This window comes from Alligator mississippiensis, chromosome 13, assembly GCF_030867095.1.
Source record: "Alligator mississippiensis isolate rAllMis1 chromosome 13, rAllMis1, whole genome shotgun sequence".
NCBI lineage: Eukaryota > Metazoa > Chordata > Crocodylia > Alligatoridae > Alligator > Alligator mississippiensis.
The window spans coordinates 25866210-25884605 of NC_081836.1; the positions used below are offsets into that span (position 1 = coordinate 25866210).

An 18396-nucleotide genomic window follows, 5' to 3' on the forward strand; every position below is an offset into this window, starting at 1 on the left:
CTCCGCGGGAACGCATGGTCTGCCCGCCCCCCGCGGCCAATGGAACAGAACCGTTCTGCAAGGCGGGGCTCGAGCTAGCCAATGAGATGCACGCCGCGCTAGGTCCTAGCAGGGAGGTATAAGCAGCAGGAGTTCTGGCAGTGACCGCAAAGGATGACAATGTCCATTTTTCGAAGAGTATCGCCATGTATAGACAAACATCACCCGCCCAGGGCAGCAGGCCTCTGAGGTGCTGTCTTCTACGCAGCAGTTAGCGTTTGCTTTCCTTTCCTGACAGGACCGGACCGGACAGGACAGAAAGCGTTTGCTTTCCTTTCCGGGCAGGGGGCGGGGCGGGGCGAGCAGGCTGGGAGCGCTGCGGGGCGTGGAGGTGCGTCGTGAGCTGGGGCTGCAGGCCGCTGGAAGCGGGCGGCAGCGCCTGGCCAGGCGATGGCGGCGCTGCGGGGGAGGTGCGCAGGGGACGCGCGCGTCGTTTGTCGGGGACGCGTGCAGGAGCCGCGGTGGCGGTTGTGCTGGTTACTGTGGCAACGGCGAGGAAGCGCGGGGCGGGGCCGCCGGTGATAGGCGGTGTGAGGAGGGGGCGGGGCCAGCAGTCGGCAGCTGCGGCCCCGCGGGGGGTGAGGGCAGAGTGGCTGAGCCGGGCCCGGGACCAGCGAGCTGAGCCGATCGAGGCTTGTTTGCCTGGGAGAGCAAACCGTGATCCAAGTAACGCACACTGAAGAAGGGGCTGGCGAAGGGCCTGCGATGAGGCTCGGAAGGGATAGACGAGCAGGACAGCCCTGCAATTAGACGGGGGCAAATGCAAACCCTATAAATAAGCTGAGCACAGCAAGCAGCTCTGCTGGAGCTCATTGCCCCGTGGGGCCTAGGCCGAAAATTGAGCAAGGTTGCAGAGGGATGGGGTAGTGACCTGCAATGCAGTGATGGTCAGGATTATACTAATAACTGCTAATGTAGATTTTGGGAGAAAGTTTAAACTTCCAAATTCTTGTTTCATCGATTTCATAGACGTTAGGGGTGGAAGGGACCTCCTGAGATCATTGGGTACAGCCCCCTGACCAAGGGGCAGGAAGTCATCTGGGGTCAGATCAGCCCAGCAAGATAAGCATCCGAGCGTTTGTTAAAGGTGTCCAACATAGGTGCTTACACCGCTTCTGGGGGAGTCTATTCCAGACTCTGGAGACTTAGTCAGTAAAAAAGTTTTTCCTTATGTCCAGTCTAAAATGGCTTTAAAGCAATTTCCAGCTTGAAGGATGGAGGATGGCAGTGGCCCAGTGAGAAGGGCAGATTGTCCTGCATCTGCGTAATGGAGAGAAGTGTTTGCATTTTCCCCATGTGTCTGGTGCTGGTTATTGTAGCATTGGACTAGATGTCTGATCCACTTCAGTGATTCCTATGTTTCCTATCCCAGGGCAGCAAGCTGGTACTCTGACCACGAAAAAGGTCCTGGCTGCCCCCCCACCCTGCCCCAGAGACTGCCGAGCCATTTACCTTTCCCTTGTCTTTTCACCTCTCCAAGCAAAGTTTCACTGGGAGGTGTCCACTAGCTCCTTGGAGTCATTTGAAGGCTAGTGGGCACTGTCCAGTTTACTTTGCCCCATGTCCACCCTTGGTGCACTCATTTTGTACCTTGACCTTCAGTCTTGTGCCTGTTTTGTTTTTTATTTGTCTCACAAATTCAGTTGACACACACCTAATAGCCCCCTCTATTAATGGCGGGGGGGAGGGGTGGCTTATCATTGCTCAGTGGGCGGCCCATGTTCCTAATATGTGCCTTATACTGAGATATTCTGACTTCTTTGCCATTTTCATATTGACAGAAGTACCAGGGAATGCAGCTGCACTTTGCAGAGAACAAACAGGAACTGCTAATGATCTTTAATTTTGTATGTCCTCAGCTGCTCTCACCTGCCATGAATCCAGTTAGGCATCTTGATGCCATCCAATCCCAAACACTCTTATATGAATAAAGTAGAGATATTAAGTGGATGGTATGTGGAAAGCATTCACAAAGGTACATTGCTCACTTTGCACAGTTTATATTGTAAATTCATTTGGGCCAAGAATGACCTCTACTCTGTGCATGCTAAGCAGTCTGTCAGGGGGAATGGCAGGGACATACTGATGAGTGACTTAATAAGAGTGATCAGTTCACTGACTAAACTCTGCAATCACAAGCCATCCAACTTCTATTTTCAGCTGGGACAGATTTACTTCCATTTTTAGTCCTCCTGGAAGTCATATAATTGTATCATAAGAAATTGAAAAAGAAAGGTTTCCCCATTAGAATGATCCAAACAGCACAGCAGACTCCACTCCCCTTTCTGACCTATTTTTTCCACATGTACATTTGGGAAGAAGTAAGGAAAGAGTTCATTTTTCATAAACATTTTGAAAAGTCAGGTCCTTGGTTTTTATGCATTTCCAGCAGGATAACTCATGTTTAAAGCTTTCAGTTGCTAGGGGAGAGGCACAGGATCCTTTACTGGACATTGAAGTGGTGGAATGGAAACATCTCAACCTGTCCCCTGCCTCTTTTCTAGGGTATGGGGCAAGTGGGGTGGGTAGGAGGGTGTTATTATAAGCTTGCCCGATAAGGAGCATCTTTGAGGCTGCTCTAAATTATTCCAGGGTATGAACTGCCCCTTGGCTGCCTCCTGGTGTGGGAGCGGAAAGGTATCAGCCTCATCGGAGTCAGGTGGAAAGCAAAGGCTCTATATCATATACTGTAGTGCAGGCAATATCTGCACTGTTGGGGTACTGCTGACAACATAGTAATTCAAAGTACAGGATAGCCAAGAATTAAGCTGTTGCTTAATGGATGTGGGATCCATTTCTACTTTGTACTGATGATATTTTGGGGTTTTTTTTAGTTACATGCTCTGAAGCTCCTCTTGCATTTGAGTTTGGTTGCATGGAAGCTGTTTCAAATGGCGTCAGAAAGAGAAAGCAAGGTTAAGGAGAGCCAATCTGAGGGTCTTCCAACTCCTTTCCAGGGCTGCAGGACATTACAGTGGGGAGCCATACTCTCTGCAGTGAAAGACCAAATTCCATCTCTGGACTCTGACACCTCAGTGGTAAGTTTTGCTATGCAGCATTCTTCCTTTCTGTCTTCCAGAAGGAGTTCTTTGAATGCTAATGGAGCTCCTGAGTAGCCAGTTCTTCGCAATGAGACACTAGTTTGCTCTGAACAGTGGAGCCTGTATTAGTCCATAAGCCTCTTACCTGTATAATTATCAGAATGCTGTTCCTGTCTGCTTCATTATATTCTCTTGAGCATACTAAACTGGAACATGGGCCTGATTTCTGCCAAGTGCTGGGATCCTTCCACTTTCATTGAAAAAACTAGGAGTTGAAGGCACTTGGCTCATCACAGATTTAGATCCCATGTTATGGTTACCTGCCCAATTTAAAAGCACAGTATGAGATAAGGAAATAATTACACTGATATAAAATTCCCTTTGTTTTTATCCTTCAGCATGCTGTGGTGTTAACACTTTACTAGTTTGGCAGTAGGCTTATGGCTATGTTTTTCCAGGGCTAATGATCATGGAAATAGTCTCTCCTGGAGACATTTTTTCAGTGGACCAACTATCTGGCTGAGAGTCAGGAGAGCAGTTCCACTGATGACTGTGACTTTGCCTCTCCTCTGTCTCAGTTTCCCTGTCTCTGAATTAGGGGAAATGATACTTACTTTCCTGTCTACAAAGTGCTTTGAGACTGACAAATGAAAAGCCCTATATGAACAGGGTAGTGTCATTGTTAGTTGTACCCCTGCGCCCCCCCCCCAGTGTTTTTAGTGCTTAAGAAAGGATGCCTGTTAACAGCTGGCAGCCTGAAGGCTTCTTCTGACAGGCTGATATAGCCTGGGTGGAAAAAAATTATAGGTATTCTTCTCTGCTTTCCTGGTTCAGCTCTGTTCTGATATGGAGAAGGCACTTTCAGTGCTAGCTGTGGATTCTGTGATGTGCTCTGTGACTTTAATACTCAATTGAGGTCTCAATGTCCTTCTGACTAGATCAGAAGTTTCATTTTGAAGACTACATACTGTATTCACCCAAATTATAAGACTAGCCCCCAATAATTAGATTGTATAGATGGAAAATTTATAATCTTGTTATAATTCTCCAGGTATAACATATAATTATTGGAGGTTTGACTTGAATTTGTCCCCCTCCCACTGCTACAACAAGGAATATAAATCTGTGGGGGTCAGGTTATTTTTTTTTTTAAACTGCTGCAAGTTTTAACGCAGGTATACCGTAAGCACACTTTTAAGCAGCACTTTTGTACCTATATATACACACCTTTGCAAAAAATACCCCGCAAAATGGCTTATGCTTTACCTTGTAGTTCATTGGGCTGGACCCCACCAGAGTCAACAAACAGTGTTTCATGCCATGGTGACCCCACAACTCAGACTGCTTAGTGCTACAGTAATCTTAGGCTGAGAGAAGGGGCAACCTAGGGATTCTGAGTGAACTGTTTGGGACCCCATTTGGTGATGTGCGCCAGACATTTAAGACTGGTGAAGAAGCAGGAATCATTCTATGATTCTATGAAATGGGAAAGAAAGGCACAGCTCAGCTGTGGGAGTGAAGAGGAAGTCAAAATGTATTCAGTGTAGTGGCTCCTCATGACTTGAAAAAGAGTCAGCGCTGGGGGGGACTGTATGCATTGGGCACTATCATATATCTTACTCAGATGGACTGTGCTTCAGTATGTTTTCCCAATATGGGTCACGTGTTTTATAAACATGCTCAATTTTGGTTGCCTTTAATCAGCTTCAAAGTTGGTTTCCATTACTGAACGCATGTTGCTTTTGGCAGGAGTTTAATGGCAGATACTGTATTTAATGAGGTTTTTTTATGCAAATGTAAGATGAAAACCTTTCTTCCCATGCTGATTGGGGAAAAAACCTTGTCTCTTATGGCTTAGCATAATGCTCAATGTAAATCATTTCTTCCAACTTAGGGCCTTGAAACATGGTAATTTTGGGCAGCTCCTGGAGCTCTTAATATCTGGATTGTTCACACGTTAACAACTGAAGCTAGTTTTAAGTTCTCTCTGATCTGTGTTACCCAGCTCATGTTATGCTAAGGCAGGGGTCAGCAACGATTTTGGACAGAGTGACAAAAATACCCGCAACCTCGACATATAAAATGTTGGCATGCCAGGAGCAGATGGCGGGGGAGCTGCAAGGGGCCGCTCCTTGTTGTGGCAGTGCAGCCCTGGCCCCTTCCCTGCTGTTTGCCTCAAGGCATGCGTGCCAAGCAAAATGCCTTTGCATGCCACACTCTGGCACCTGTGCTGGGGGTTACCTACCCCTACACTAAAATGTATCCACTCTACACCTTAGTGTAAACACCCCACCTGTCCCCGCTCTCCCACTGGCCTGGATTGGGCCCACTGCCCCTCTACTCTCTCCAGCATGCCAGATCCCTGGTTACGCTCCCCCTCTCATTGCTTACTCGGGGTGCAGGCAGGGGAGGGTTAACCTACTTGCCCAGTCACCACTACTTCAGCTCCTGCTACTCTCTGAGCCAGAGGTGCAGCAGCCAGGCTGCAGTGTCAGCAGGGCAAGCAGATTAACTCTTTCCTGCCTGCTTCCCTGGGACAAACAGCACAGGTACCCACAAATAAGTAATGCCCTGGGGGCTGTGGGAGGCAGGAGGCAGGGGTGAACCCCAAAGGGAAAGGAGAGACCCCTGGGGATAGGGAGGGGACCCACAGAGCCCCTGGGGGTGGGGGGAAGCCCAGAATAGGGAAGGGAGGGGGAGAGGAGGGATTCTTACCTTTCAGTCCTCCCAGCCCTTCCTTGCTGGCCTGAAATGTGACTGCTTCAAACTGGAGCTAGCATTAACACCAATTAGCATTTGTGTGGCTCACAGTGTAACAAGGACCTTAGGGTGCAGCTTAGCAATACAGAGAAGCTCTTGTAAATAGCATAGATGCTAGAACTGCCAATCTGGGCTTTAATCACCTTCATAGAAATCAGCCAGGTCTAGAGGGTAGAACACTAGACTATCACTCAGATGATGTGGGTTCTGCTCCTGGCTCTACTGTTCACCAGCCTGGGCAAGTCTGATCCCTTCTCTGTGCCCCTGCATCTCTCTTACCTGTTTAGACTGCAAACTCTCTAGAGTGGGGACTGTATCTTATTGATCATTTGCACAGTGGGTCCTAATCTCAAAACAGGCTTATAGGCCCTTTTGTAACTATGTATGTCAATACTATGATTATAAAAGTATTTCTTAATTGTGATGCCCCCATTAATGTTCTCCTCATTCTTTCTGTTTTTAAACATCTGAAGCATGTGTCCAACTAGGGTGATGCAAATTCATCTGGAGCTTGAGACTTGCACTTGCTTTGCATAGAAAGGATCTGGTTTTACTACCACAGGGGTGGGCAAAATACCACCAGGCAATTGTCTGGCCCGCGGGGCCCCTAAAACATTTAGAAAATTAATATTTATCTACTCCTATCTGCCTGTCAAAGATGATAGGAGCCAGGGTCAGTAGGACCCAGGGGGAACTGGCAGGATCCAGCAGCCTGGGCCACCCCCCACCCCACCCAGAAGCCTCTGCCTAGCAGAGCTTTCTGGTCAGGGACATCGGGGCTGTTCCTGCCTCCCTGCACTGGAGGAAAATTCAAGTAAGTGGGGAGGGTGGGAATGCAGGGGAGGGCCTCTGGGATTGCCCCAGTCCTTGTGGCCAGGCCGGGCTGGGCCAGCTCCTGCTGAGTGCTGCAGTCCAGCCATGCAGCCAAGAGCCATGTGGTGCAGGAGCAGCCAGCAGGCAGGCAGGGAAGTGGTGAAAGCGGCCGCATGTTACAGGGGGAGGTGGAGTGAGGAGGGGTGGCAGTGAGCAGGCGTGTGGAGCGCAGCAATAGCTGGGTGGGAGCATGGGACCCATGCCAGTATGTCAGGGCTGGCCAGTGCCAACGGGGCCCAGAGCGGGGTGGCAGGGGCACGGGGTGCAGGCTGGAAGGGGCTCTGGAGTTGGGCTGGCTCCCCTCTTTCTCTGCCGGCGCAGCCCGGCCCAGCTCCATAGACCCCTGCTGGCCCAGGCCCTGCGCTTATGCCACCCCACTGCTCTCCACCAGTGCTGGCCCCAGGACACTGCATGGGCTCCACACTCCTGCCCAGTTCTTGCTACACTCCTGCGTGCCCACTCACTGCCACTCCCCGCCTCCTTCCCCCTTCACTGCTTCCCTGCCTGATCACTGACCATTCCTGCACCACATGGCTCCCAGCTGCATGGCTGGACTGCGGGAGCACGAGGTCTGTGCCGGCACCCCAGGGCCAGGAGCAGGAGGGTGTGTGTGTGTGTTCGTAGGGCAAGTCCCATATGCACACCCCGCCATATACATGCACCAATACCCTGCCTCTCAATGCCATGTGCGCAGACCCCCACACCTGGCCTCCACCTCTCTCCGCTGGGGAGGAGGCTCTTCTCAGCCAGACTGGCTGACCTGCTCCACTGGGCTTTAAACTAAGCCCACCGGAGGATGGGGGGACTAATGCCACTGCTGGCCTGCTGAACAACCCTTGCAAAGCCAGCAGGCCAAGGTACTTAAGGGAGCCCATCCCTGCCCCAACCCTGGAACAAAATGTAGGGAAGACAAGGGCCCCAAAGGGTACACTTGCGTGCCTATACACAAATGCCAGAAGCTTGGGGAATAAATAGGAGGAACTTGTCCTCCTGCTAAATGCAAATTACTATGATGTCATAGGGATAACAGAGACCTGGTGGAACTCCACCCATGACTGGACCACAGGTATAGACGGCTATACGCTGTACAGGAGGGATCGAGTGGACAAAAGAAGTGGGGGTGTAGCGTTCTATGTCAAGGAAAGCTATGCGCCCCTGCAAGCCAACATTGGCACCCACGGTGGACGATTTGAGACCTTCCGGGTTAAAATCCATGGGGAACACAGCACAGGGGATATTATGGTGAGAGTCTACTACAGACCCTTTACCCTGGGTCAAGACCTTGACCAGGAGTTCACCAGGGAATTGGCTGAGGCCGCACACTTCCAGTGTATGGTTGTCTCGGGAGACTTTAACTACCCAGACATCTCGTGAGAGGAGTGCTCAGCCAAATCTGAGCGGTGGGAAAGCTTTCTCTCATGCGTGGATGACCTCTATCTGACACAGGAAGTCTACGGGCTGATGAGAGGTAAAGCACTGCTTGACCTGGTACTGGCAACCGGGGATGACCTAATTGGTGCCCTAATGATTGAGAGGAAGCTGGATGACAGTGACCATGAGCTGCCGTAAAGCTGGCAAGTCAGTCAGTAATACAGAAGTCCTCGACTTCAGGAAAGCTGACTTTGACTAGCTCAGGAGGTTTGTCAGAGAGGCCCTAAAGGGCCACAACCCAAAGCAGAGGGGAGTTCAGGATGAGTGGTTGCTCCTCAAGGGAGCAATCCTGGATGCGCAAGCTCCTGTCTCAGAGGAAAGGCAGCAAAAGGGCACAGCAGCCCCCTTGGCTCTCCAGGGAACTGGTGGACCTTCTGCATCTTAAAAGGAAAACCTGCAAAGGATGGAGGACTGGAACCAACACCAAGGAGGAATACTCTGCGCCGGTTCAGACCTGCAGAGAGCAAACCAGGAAAGCCAAGGCTGCAATGGAACTCCAGCTAGCTACAAATATCAAGGACAATAAAAAGTCCTTTTTTTAGATATGTGGGGAGCTGGAGGAAAAGCAAGGGCAACATTGGACCCCTGTTAAACCAGATGGGACAACTGACAACAGATGCCCAGTAAAAAGTGAACTTGCTAAATGGGTACTTTGCATCAGTTTTTCACTATTCCCATGGGACGCCCCTGCCCACTGTGAGTCAGGGAGGCCCAGGTGAGGGAGATTTCTTGCCCTCCATCAAAGCTGACCTCATGAAGGAACACCTTGACAGGCTGGATACCTTCAAGACAGCCGGCCCTGATGGGCTACACCCAAGGGTATTCAAGGTGCTGGCAAGCATCATAGCTCAGCCCCTGGCATGGATCTTTGAGAGCTCTTGGCGCTCTGGTGAAGTGCCTGAAGATTGGAAGAAGGCCAATGTTGTGCCTATCTTCAAGAAAGGGAAGAAAGTAGATCTGGCAAACTACAGGCCTATCAGCCTGACCTCTATCCTGAGGAAGGTCTTGGAAAAGATTATCAAAGAGGCCATCCTTAACAGACTAGCTGACGACAATATCCTGAGGGATAGCCAGCACGGGTTTGTTGCAGGTAGGTCTTGCTTGACCAATCTCATTTCCTTTTATGACCAGGTGACCTATCACCTGGACAAGGAGGAAGAGATTGATGCCATATATCTTGACTTCAGAAAAGCCTTTGATCTGGTATCCCATGATCACCCCTTGGCTAAACTGGCTAATTGCGGCCTTGGCTTCACCACGATCCGCTGGCTGAAAAATTGGCTCTGCGTTATGACCCAGAGGGTGGTAGTTGATGGAAGCCAATTGTCTTAGTGTGTGGTCACCAGTGGGGTCCCTCAAGGCTCTGTCCTAGGGCCTATACTATTTAACTCCATCAGTGATATGGACATTGGTGTCAGAAGCAGACTGGCCAAGTTTGTCAATGACACCAAACTCTGGGGTAAAGCATCCACACCTGAGGACAGGAGGATGATCCAGGCAGATCTTGACAGGCTCAGGAAATGGGCGGATGAGAACCTGATGGTGTTTAACACCAAAAAATGCAAGGTTCTCCACCTTGGGAGGAAAAACCTGCAGCATGCTTATAGGCTCAGCAGTGCTTTGCTAGTTAGCACTACAGATGAAAGGGACTTGGGGGTCATGATTGACCACAAGATGAACATGAACCTTCAATGTGATGCTGCAGCTAGTAAAGTGAGCCAAATGCTGGCTTGCATCCATAGATGCTTTTCAAGCAAATCCCAGGACGTCATTCTCTTGTTCTATTCGGTCTTGGTGAGGCCACAGCTGGAGTACTGCGTCTAGTTTTGTGCTCCACAATTCGAAAAGGACGTGGAGAAGCTTGAGCAAGTGCAGAGGAGAGCCACGCACATGATCAGAGGTCAGGAAAACAGACCTTATGATGAGAGGCTGAGAGCCATGGGACTCTTCAGTCTGGAAAAGAGCAGGCTCAGGGGTGATCTGGTAGCCACCTATAAGTTTATCAGGGGTGCTCATCAGGATCTGGGGGAACGTCTGTTCACCAGAGCACCCCAAAGGATGACAAGATCAAACGGTCACAAACTCTGTTGCGACGGATTCAGGCTGGACATAAGAAAGAACTTCTTTACCATCCAAGCCCCTAAGATCTGGAATAGACTGCCGCCGGAGGCAGTTCAAGCACCCACTTTGAATGCCTTCAGGACACATTTGGATCCTTATCTTGCTGGGATCCTATGATCCCTGCTGACTTTCTGCCCCTGGGGCAGGGGGCTGGACTCGATGATCCTCCGGGGTCCCTTCCAGCCCAAATGTCTGTGAAATCTATGAAACCCACACCTCTTCACACAATCCCCCACAAACCCCATACCCACCCACACCCCACATTCACACACACACCCACATGCTCCCTCTGCCCCACACTTATCCATCCCCCAAGATCCCCCACACACACCCACATCCTCCCTCATTACCCACACACCCACAGCCCCCCACAAACTTATACCCATGCCCCCACCCCCTCCACAATATACAAGAGTAAGGCTTCATTTTAAACTATTATATACAATCACCTCTGTCTACATTACACAAACGCATGTAAATCAGGACAAAAATATTTTTCTTTAAATCAAATTAATTAATGTTGTAGATGTTTGATTTTTAGAATATAATTTGGTATTTTTCTGGTTCCAAGACAACAAAACCCCTTGCTGAAATGAGTACTTCTGGAGGCAAGGGGTAGGACTTCTGGTGGCAAAGGTTAGGGGTGGGACTTCCAGTCACAAGATGGTGACCAGGGGGCAGGGCTACCCACATGACCCTTGACAGCTTCCAAAACTTGGTAAGAGGCCTTCTGCCTGAAATAAGTGCCCACCCCTGTACTACTCTCTCCTGTTCAGTACAAAACAGCAGCCTACAAAAGACTATGTGGTACATCTTGATCTGAATGGTTTCTGCTCACATTTAAAGTGCTTCTTTTAAGAAAACCCAAGATTCTGCGCGTACATTCTAAATACTGCACTGAGTAGTACAGTGCAATTTCAGTGGTTTGGCGCTTCTCAAGATTTGGATTTGCCCAGTCTTGTCCCTGTTGAACTTTAGGAGACTTTTGCTATTGATCTCAGTAGGAGTAGGATCATTCCTAATATTTCATCCAACCGTTTATTATTAAGTGCATTAATGAGCTCAGTCATAGTTTGTCATAATCCTAGGATGGAGAACACTCAGCACTGAAGATGGTACCCAGCTGGAAATCCTTCCCTTGGACCTTAGCCAAATGTCAGATATAGCAGTAATAAGATGAGTTATTTCTCAGTACAAAACATATATAAAATGATGGTCCCTCATTTCATGTCTTTATTTTGTTTGGCAGTCTGACTGTGAGGATGATGGGGAGCTCTTCATTTTCCAGCGAGATGAACCCAATCTGATCCCTGACTTGTCAGAAGACCTTGAAGATATTTCTCTTGAACACCTGGACATGCAGGTTGCTGACTGTATTACAGACTACAACTGCAGCCACACTTCTGTGCTGCTTAATGTTATAGATTTTATGCTGCCGTGCATAATTATACAGTATTGTTCTGATTATAAATCTACCTTTTTTCCATTCTAAAAAGAAGTATACAAAACTCAACTGGACTGAGACATTGGGTCAACCTATAATCAGGCCCCTGCTAGTCTATATTTTTCTACTGCATTATATTTGCTCATAAAGTCAAAATACCAAGTCATTTTTTTCAGTGCAGCTTTTATTATACTATTTTAGTGCATTTAACTTTTTAAGTTCCTTTCTTGATTATTTGATTCTCCTGCAGGATTTGTAAGGGTAATATTAATTCTAGATTTTTATCGCTAATTATTGACTAGCATTCAAGGAAAAAAGGGTTTTCTAAAGTTGAAATTGAAAATATGTAATGGATTATATGCCAGGTTGATTTACAGTTGGACTAATATGGTAAGAGGCTTTTCCCCTTCTTTCTTAGGTCTGGATCGCTGTCTCTCCCACTGATCTATCTATTGTAAGGTCCCTTAGCAGTACCCCATTTCCTTGCAGTTTTTTGCAATTTTCTCTCCTTCTGTGCCAAAGAGCCTTGGGTTCAGAGTCTCCCTCTTCCTCCCTAAGATTCTGAGCTCACAGCAAGGGAGCCCTTCAGTGTTTCTAAAAATCAAATAAGCCTTGTTTTGAATCGTGTACTGCTCTGCAATGAAAATGGTGCCGGGTGTCTTGCCATAAGTCACCTGATCCATAGAGTGTAAGGCTGGAAGGACCCTCGGAAGATCATCAGGTCCAGCCCTCTGCACCAAGCAGGAAAGATAACTAGGAGTCAGTTGACCCCAACAAGGTGACTGTCTAGTTTCCTCTTGAAGATTTCCAGGGGAGGCAATTGCATCACCTTTGGAAGGAGCTTATTCCAGTCTGAACACCCTGACTGTGAAGAAGTTTTTCCTAATGTTGAGCCTGAATTGATCTTCCAGGGGTTTGTGGCCATTACTCCTGGTTTTCCCCTTGGGTGCCCTGGTGAACAGTTGCTCACTGAGCCCTTGATGTACTCTCCTAGTGTAGCGGCAAGCTGCTACCAGGTCCCCTCTCAGCCTTCTTTTCCTCAAGCTGAAGAGTCCCAGGTTCCTCGGCCTTTCCTCATATTGCATGCCCATCTCCATGATGGAGGCAGGCAGCAGACTGCTTTTCAGGGAGTGTAGTGGAAGCATTTATGGGTAACAACAATTTGTTAAGGAACAAGCTGTAGCATATTGAGTTTGTGAGTCTTTTGCAACTAAGTCAGTGTCTATTAATCATTGAGCCACTTCTACCCCTGGTATGAACAATAAAACTGTAACTCATTCAGTCATTAACAGTAAGACTAGGCAATAAGCCATTCAGATTGCCATCAACTGCTATTTGCTAATATGGAAAATAGAGAGGAATTTGTTAGAATGGTGTATCAAGAAATAATTGTATAAAGTTAACTCCTTGTAGAACCATTCTTAGATAAAGAGTTTACATTTCATCTGGAATGATGAAATCAACTAATCCTAGAAAAAAGGCCGAGGAACTGTCCAGCTCCAGTATTTTGGCATGGGGTTTTGGTGACATTCATGTCTTCCAGATGTTTTTGATTTTACAATGATGAGACCTGATCCAGTCAGGTATCAGATGCCTCCCAGGTTGCAAACTCCAGCAGCTAATAATTTTTTTAATGTATGGGCTGTTTTTTTATAGGTTTGGAAAGTAGGTGTGACTGTCACTTCTGTTGTGTATTTTCTGTCCCTATAGCAAATCCTAGAAACTATGAGACCCCCAAGAGAGATGTGGAACGGAGGTGGAGAAAGATTAGATTTTCAGAAAGTAATGGATGACACTCAACCTGTGGCAAGAGAACGCACACCATTGTCTAGGAATGAGTCAGATGCATTTACCAGCGTGACTGGAGAAACTCTAGACAAAAGTGCAGCATTCCTTCCAGAATTCCTTGTAGATCCCACAGATCAAGTTCTTAAAATGAAAGAATTAGGCAGTGAAAAAAAGGAGGAAACCGAGGAATTCGGGATGAATAACAAACCCTCTAGGAGAAAGCTGTACTTTGGAGAATCAAACACCAATGCGGAGGAGAGAAGAAAGATGATAGAAACAAAAATACTCTCTAAAATAACCTTGGAGCCGTCTCCTAGAAATGTAGGTCACCCAGAGCTAAATATCAACTCGCCCTTGGAGACCAATAGTGACAATTTAGACAGATTCCCTCATGCAGGAAATGAGCAAGGAGCCTCTTCAGGTGAACACCCTCGAGGGCTAACACTCTTTTCTTTGCAGGTAAGCAGGGTAAACAGTTAGCCAACTGTTCAGTGATTGCTGAGATCAAGGCTGTCCAGCTTCTGAGTGGCCAGCCCTCCCCTCTCTGCTGTACTGTACCATGACACATGCACCTCATCCCATAGTGTGTGGTGTCATATTTCATTCCCTCCCTCACCCGTCCTTGCAACTGCACTGCACTGCACTGCACCGCACTGCCCTGCCCTGCCCTGCCTCCCAACCTGGGGCAGGTAGTGGAAGCAGGAGGAGGGAGGGCAGTTTGGAAACTCTGGCAGTGGCATCAGGAGAGTGATGGAGGGTGCGGTTCCTGGACTGGGAGCCTGTGGGCTACAGGTTAACCCCTTGGGGACTGCCAGCTGGACATCTCCAGCTTAGGTAAACCGGCACTTCACAGAGCGCATTATATAGAGAAAGTTAATTGACAGTAAGAGGACCCGAATGTCTAATTCTTTACACATGAAGTCATTCTTTATTACTTGCATTATAGTAGTACTGAGGAGTGTCGGTCACTGTGCTAGGTACTGTACATGCACAGAACAAAGCAGGAGTCCTCCCAAAGAACTTACCATCTAAATAAATCATGTTGGAAGTTAAACCCATTGTTCTTGCTAGTGTATGTCCTTGTACAGGGAGACCACCCACACTCTTGGGAGTTAGTGGGAAGTAGGTTTTTAATCAGAGCTTTCACTTAAACAATGAATTTTCCAGCTGTCTGGTTTCAGAGAGTCCTGATATTGTAACACAAGGTGTGTTTGTCCTGGCCAGGCAGTAGCATCAAAGCACTGAGTACTTTCTATTCCTGGGGTATTAGTCCTGAAGCCCAGTTAGCAGGCAGATAACCTGCACTCATGCAATCACAAATGAAATGAGACTGAGAGGAACTGGAATTTGAGGTCAGGTTTTCTTGTTTGGGACTGGGAGAATCTCTTACTTGAACTGCAGCTTTCCTGGTGTTTCAGCTCTCCAGAGTCCATGTTACATTTAAACAACCAGTTGTTCACTGCAAACAGAATTGTCATTGTTATGTTATATATTGATCCAGAATGCCTAGGGGGCTAGTTACCAAGAAACATGAAAACTGGTGTGTTTCCATTCAAAGCCTCCCTGGAGTCACAGTACAGAAACCTCACTCTTCACAAACTTCATGGGATAAATTTCTAGAAACCAGCATTTAAGCTGCACTCACACAAAAAAAATCTCCTTCCAGGGCTGGTCTAAGCTGTCTTTGCATGTGTAAAATGTACTAACACTATCTTACTTTAAGCACCAAACTGTATAGCTTAATCATTCAATTCCAGTCTTGATCAAGCATTTATGGGTCTGATCTCACCCATACCAGTGTAAATCAGGATAGTTTGTCTAAAGTCAATGGGCCTGTTTCTTACTTAATGTATGCCAGCATAGCACATTGACATGGCTAGACTTACATTAGGTAGATACCAGTGTAAATGAGAGGAGTCAGGTAGGCAAAATCAATTTTACCTTGGTGTGAAAGAACAGAATCAGACCCTTTGTTATATACCAGAGGTGTCAAACATATGACCCACAGAGCTCCTTGAGGCAAGGGACTGCCTCCAGGTTCCCAGGATAGAGCCCTGATGGGTATACATGTCAGTGGCTGCAGGGGAGGTTGGGAGGGAGATTCATTAATGCTCATGCTGCCACACACCTTGCTGGGTCCAGAGGAGCCCTATGGTCTGGATCCAGCCCAGGGGCGCAGGCAAGTTTGATGCCCCTGGTATACAATCGCAAATGAAATGAGACAGAGGAACTGGAATTTGAGGTCAGGTTTTCTTTTTTGGGACTGGGAGCATCTCTTACTTGAACTGCAGCCTTCCTGGTGTTTTAACTCCCCAGCCAGAGTCCCCAGAATGTATTCACACCTAGTTTTGAATCTACTCATTATATAGTCCTGTAGCAGGCTTGTACCCACAGGGGGAGCCATGATGCCTCCTGGTGGCTGTGCAGCCCCTGCCTAGCTCAGGCTTGACTTTAGCCCTCCCTTGATCACTTGCCTGCCACACCTTGTTCTTATTGAAGTTTGTGTAAGGGAGACTGCCTGTGGCCTCTGAGTGAGCCTGAGCCTGTGTCAATGACCATTGCCCCCCTTGGATCCCATTATTCACAGTCCTGCCCGCCAGGTTAGTAGGCCCTCCTGGCCTGTCCCTCTGCTGAGCACCTGTAGCCTTAAGGGCCAATTGCATGGCTCCATTCCTCCTCTACACCATGCCCCAAGCTTCTCAGATGTTCCTATACCACCACACTCTATTGTAGGGATCTCAGCCTTACCAGCCTCTTCCCCTCTTGTTCTCACTAGGCTTTTAGCACAGGCCCACAGTAGCAGACCAGGCTTCTAGGCTCCACTGTCCTTGACAGCAGGTCCTGGCAGTGGTCCCCTGGATCTTTGGCTGCACCTGGGATAGTTGAGGTTACCAGGCTCACTGTCTGTGACAGTCTCCGGCTGCAGTCCTTCCTGGAACTTGAGCCTCTCCTGAGTTCCCAGATACCCTGGGTAGCTCCTCCCTGAGCTCCTGGGCCCTCACGGTCTCCCCGGGCACTCCTGGGCTCCCAGTTTTCTGAGTATGCCTTGAGCCACCCTCAGTAAGGCTCAGGGCTAAACCACTGGTCCACCCTAAATAAAAAGCATCTCAGCTACCCATGTCACTACAGCCTGTTTTCATAGAGACCCCAACAGCAGTGGGGCCATGACAGTGTGGGGCTAGGGTTTCCATGGAGACCAGCCCCAGCAGTGCTGGCAGGGCACGCAACTGGGTGGGGAGCTGCTCTGGGGTCTGGGCTGGGATCTTGAGGTGGTGACAGTGTGGTTGGAGCCGGGGCAGGGCTGTGATCCATAGTCTGCAAGCCCCTGCCCGGAGTGTGTGGACAGAGGATCACAGTTCTGCCCCAGCTCTGGACCATGCTGTCACTACCACAAGATTCTGGCCCCAGAGCAGTTTCTCATCCAACCGTGTGCTCTGCCAGTGCTGCTTGGGCTGGTCTTTATGGAAACCCTGGCCCCACACTGTCATGGCCCCGCTACTGCTGGGGTATCCTTGGAAACCGGCTTAAGCAAAGTGAGGAGGGGCTGCTGAGAAATGGAGTCTGTGACAGGCCTGATCTGGTCCATGAGCCAGACTTTGCCTGCCCCGTGATAGAGGTGACCCTGCCACAGGTAGTCCCACCACATTAACCAGCTCTAGTAGGGTACAGTTTTAGGTCCTACCCAGGACCAATCAAGGCTTTCCCTCTTGACTTCTTAGGTGTCATCTGTGTGGTTTTCCGAGGTAGCCAGTTCTGAGTGTCTTAAATTCCTGTGCTCCACAAGCTCTCTCTTGGTTCTCTGCACAGGCCTCAGACTGTTGACACCACTCCAATGGGTTGTCCTTGTGGCCCATACCAGCTCCCTGGCATACGTCTTGAGGCTTCATACCTCATAGCGGACCCCTTATTGGCTCTCTCTTCTCTTTAGCTGAGACCTCAGGTCTGGTAGCTGGGAACTTCTCTTCAATCCCAGTACACTGACTCTCCTCTATCTCTAGGAGTGTAGCTTGCTTTCTTCTTCCAGTCTGATTGTACCAGGTAGTTATATGCCCCGACTGTCTCATTCTCAGAGGCATTCCTGGGCTTTCTCAACTCCATAGGCTTCCCTGCAAGTCCAAAAGGCTTCCCTCAAGTTCCCATTGAGCTCTCAGGGCTTTCTGGGCATAGTTTTTGCCTCAAAACTCATTTTTTCCTAGCCTCTAGGCCTTCCCCCAGCCCCAGTATACATTCTCACATATGCAACACCCCCTACATTCTCTTCAAATAGTTTTTCACAGTCTACCATTTAGCTGGGCCTGGGAGGTTGCTAACATATCTGAGGCCTCCTTCCAGGCCTTTGCCCCCTTTCTTACCTGGTTGTCTTTAGCGATAAAGGGCATCTTGTCTCCTTATCTGGGGTCACAATAGTCTCCTTCTGGGTTGGTTCCTCCTTTAGGTTCTCCCTCATTGGCCCCAATTATGCAACTCCCCCTCGAGGTCCTTTCAACTTTATGCCATTTATCCTATTCAGTATTCCCCAATTCTCATCTCAGTCCCATGACTTCTGCTAACAACCACAGAGGTGGACTTTGTTTCTCTTTGTTTCTCTTTGGTACTTAGCGGCTTTCCCCCCAGGGTTGCTCTTCTGATATTGATTTGCCTTTTCTGAAGTCTCACCTGGTGTTTGCCCTGCAATTTCCACCTTTGAGTTCCAATCTTAGGCTCATTTTTCTATTGCAGTTTTGGCTGCTATCTCCATTTTTGAGCATCTGGGATTGGCCCACCATTGCGCTCCAGTCTCTTGGTGTTTGGTATTTCATTTTATGGATGCAGTCTTGGCAAAACAGGTTACAGCTTCTGCTTCTTAATCCTAGTCTGTTCTCTTCACTGCTTAGCTGTGGTCCTTTCCCAACTCCACTT

General features: G+C 48.4%; 1 protein-coding gene across 1 annotated transcript in view; it reads left to right on the top strand.

The window, feature by feature from the left end:
- Nucleotides 1–337: 337 nt before the first annotated feature.
- The window catches only part of DNAAF8 (dynein axonemal assembly factor 8), a 209555-nt gene continuing 191496 nt past the window's right edge, over nucleotides 338–18396 (top strand). Inside the window, exons 1-4 of the mRNA XM_059716730.1 lie at nucleotides 338–370; nucleotides 2874–3077; nucleotides 11515–11628; nucleotides 13420–13956. Of these exons, the coding sequence (XP_059572713.1) occupies nucleotides 2931–3077; nucleotides 11515–11628; nucleotides 13420–13956 (798 nt within the window). The 5' untranslated portion in view covers nucleotides 338–370; nucleotides 2874–2930. The remainder of the gene's footprint in view (nucleotides 371–2873; nucleotides 3078–11514; nucleotides 11629–13419; nucleotides 13957–18396) is intronic.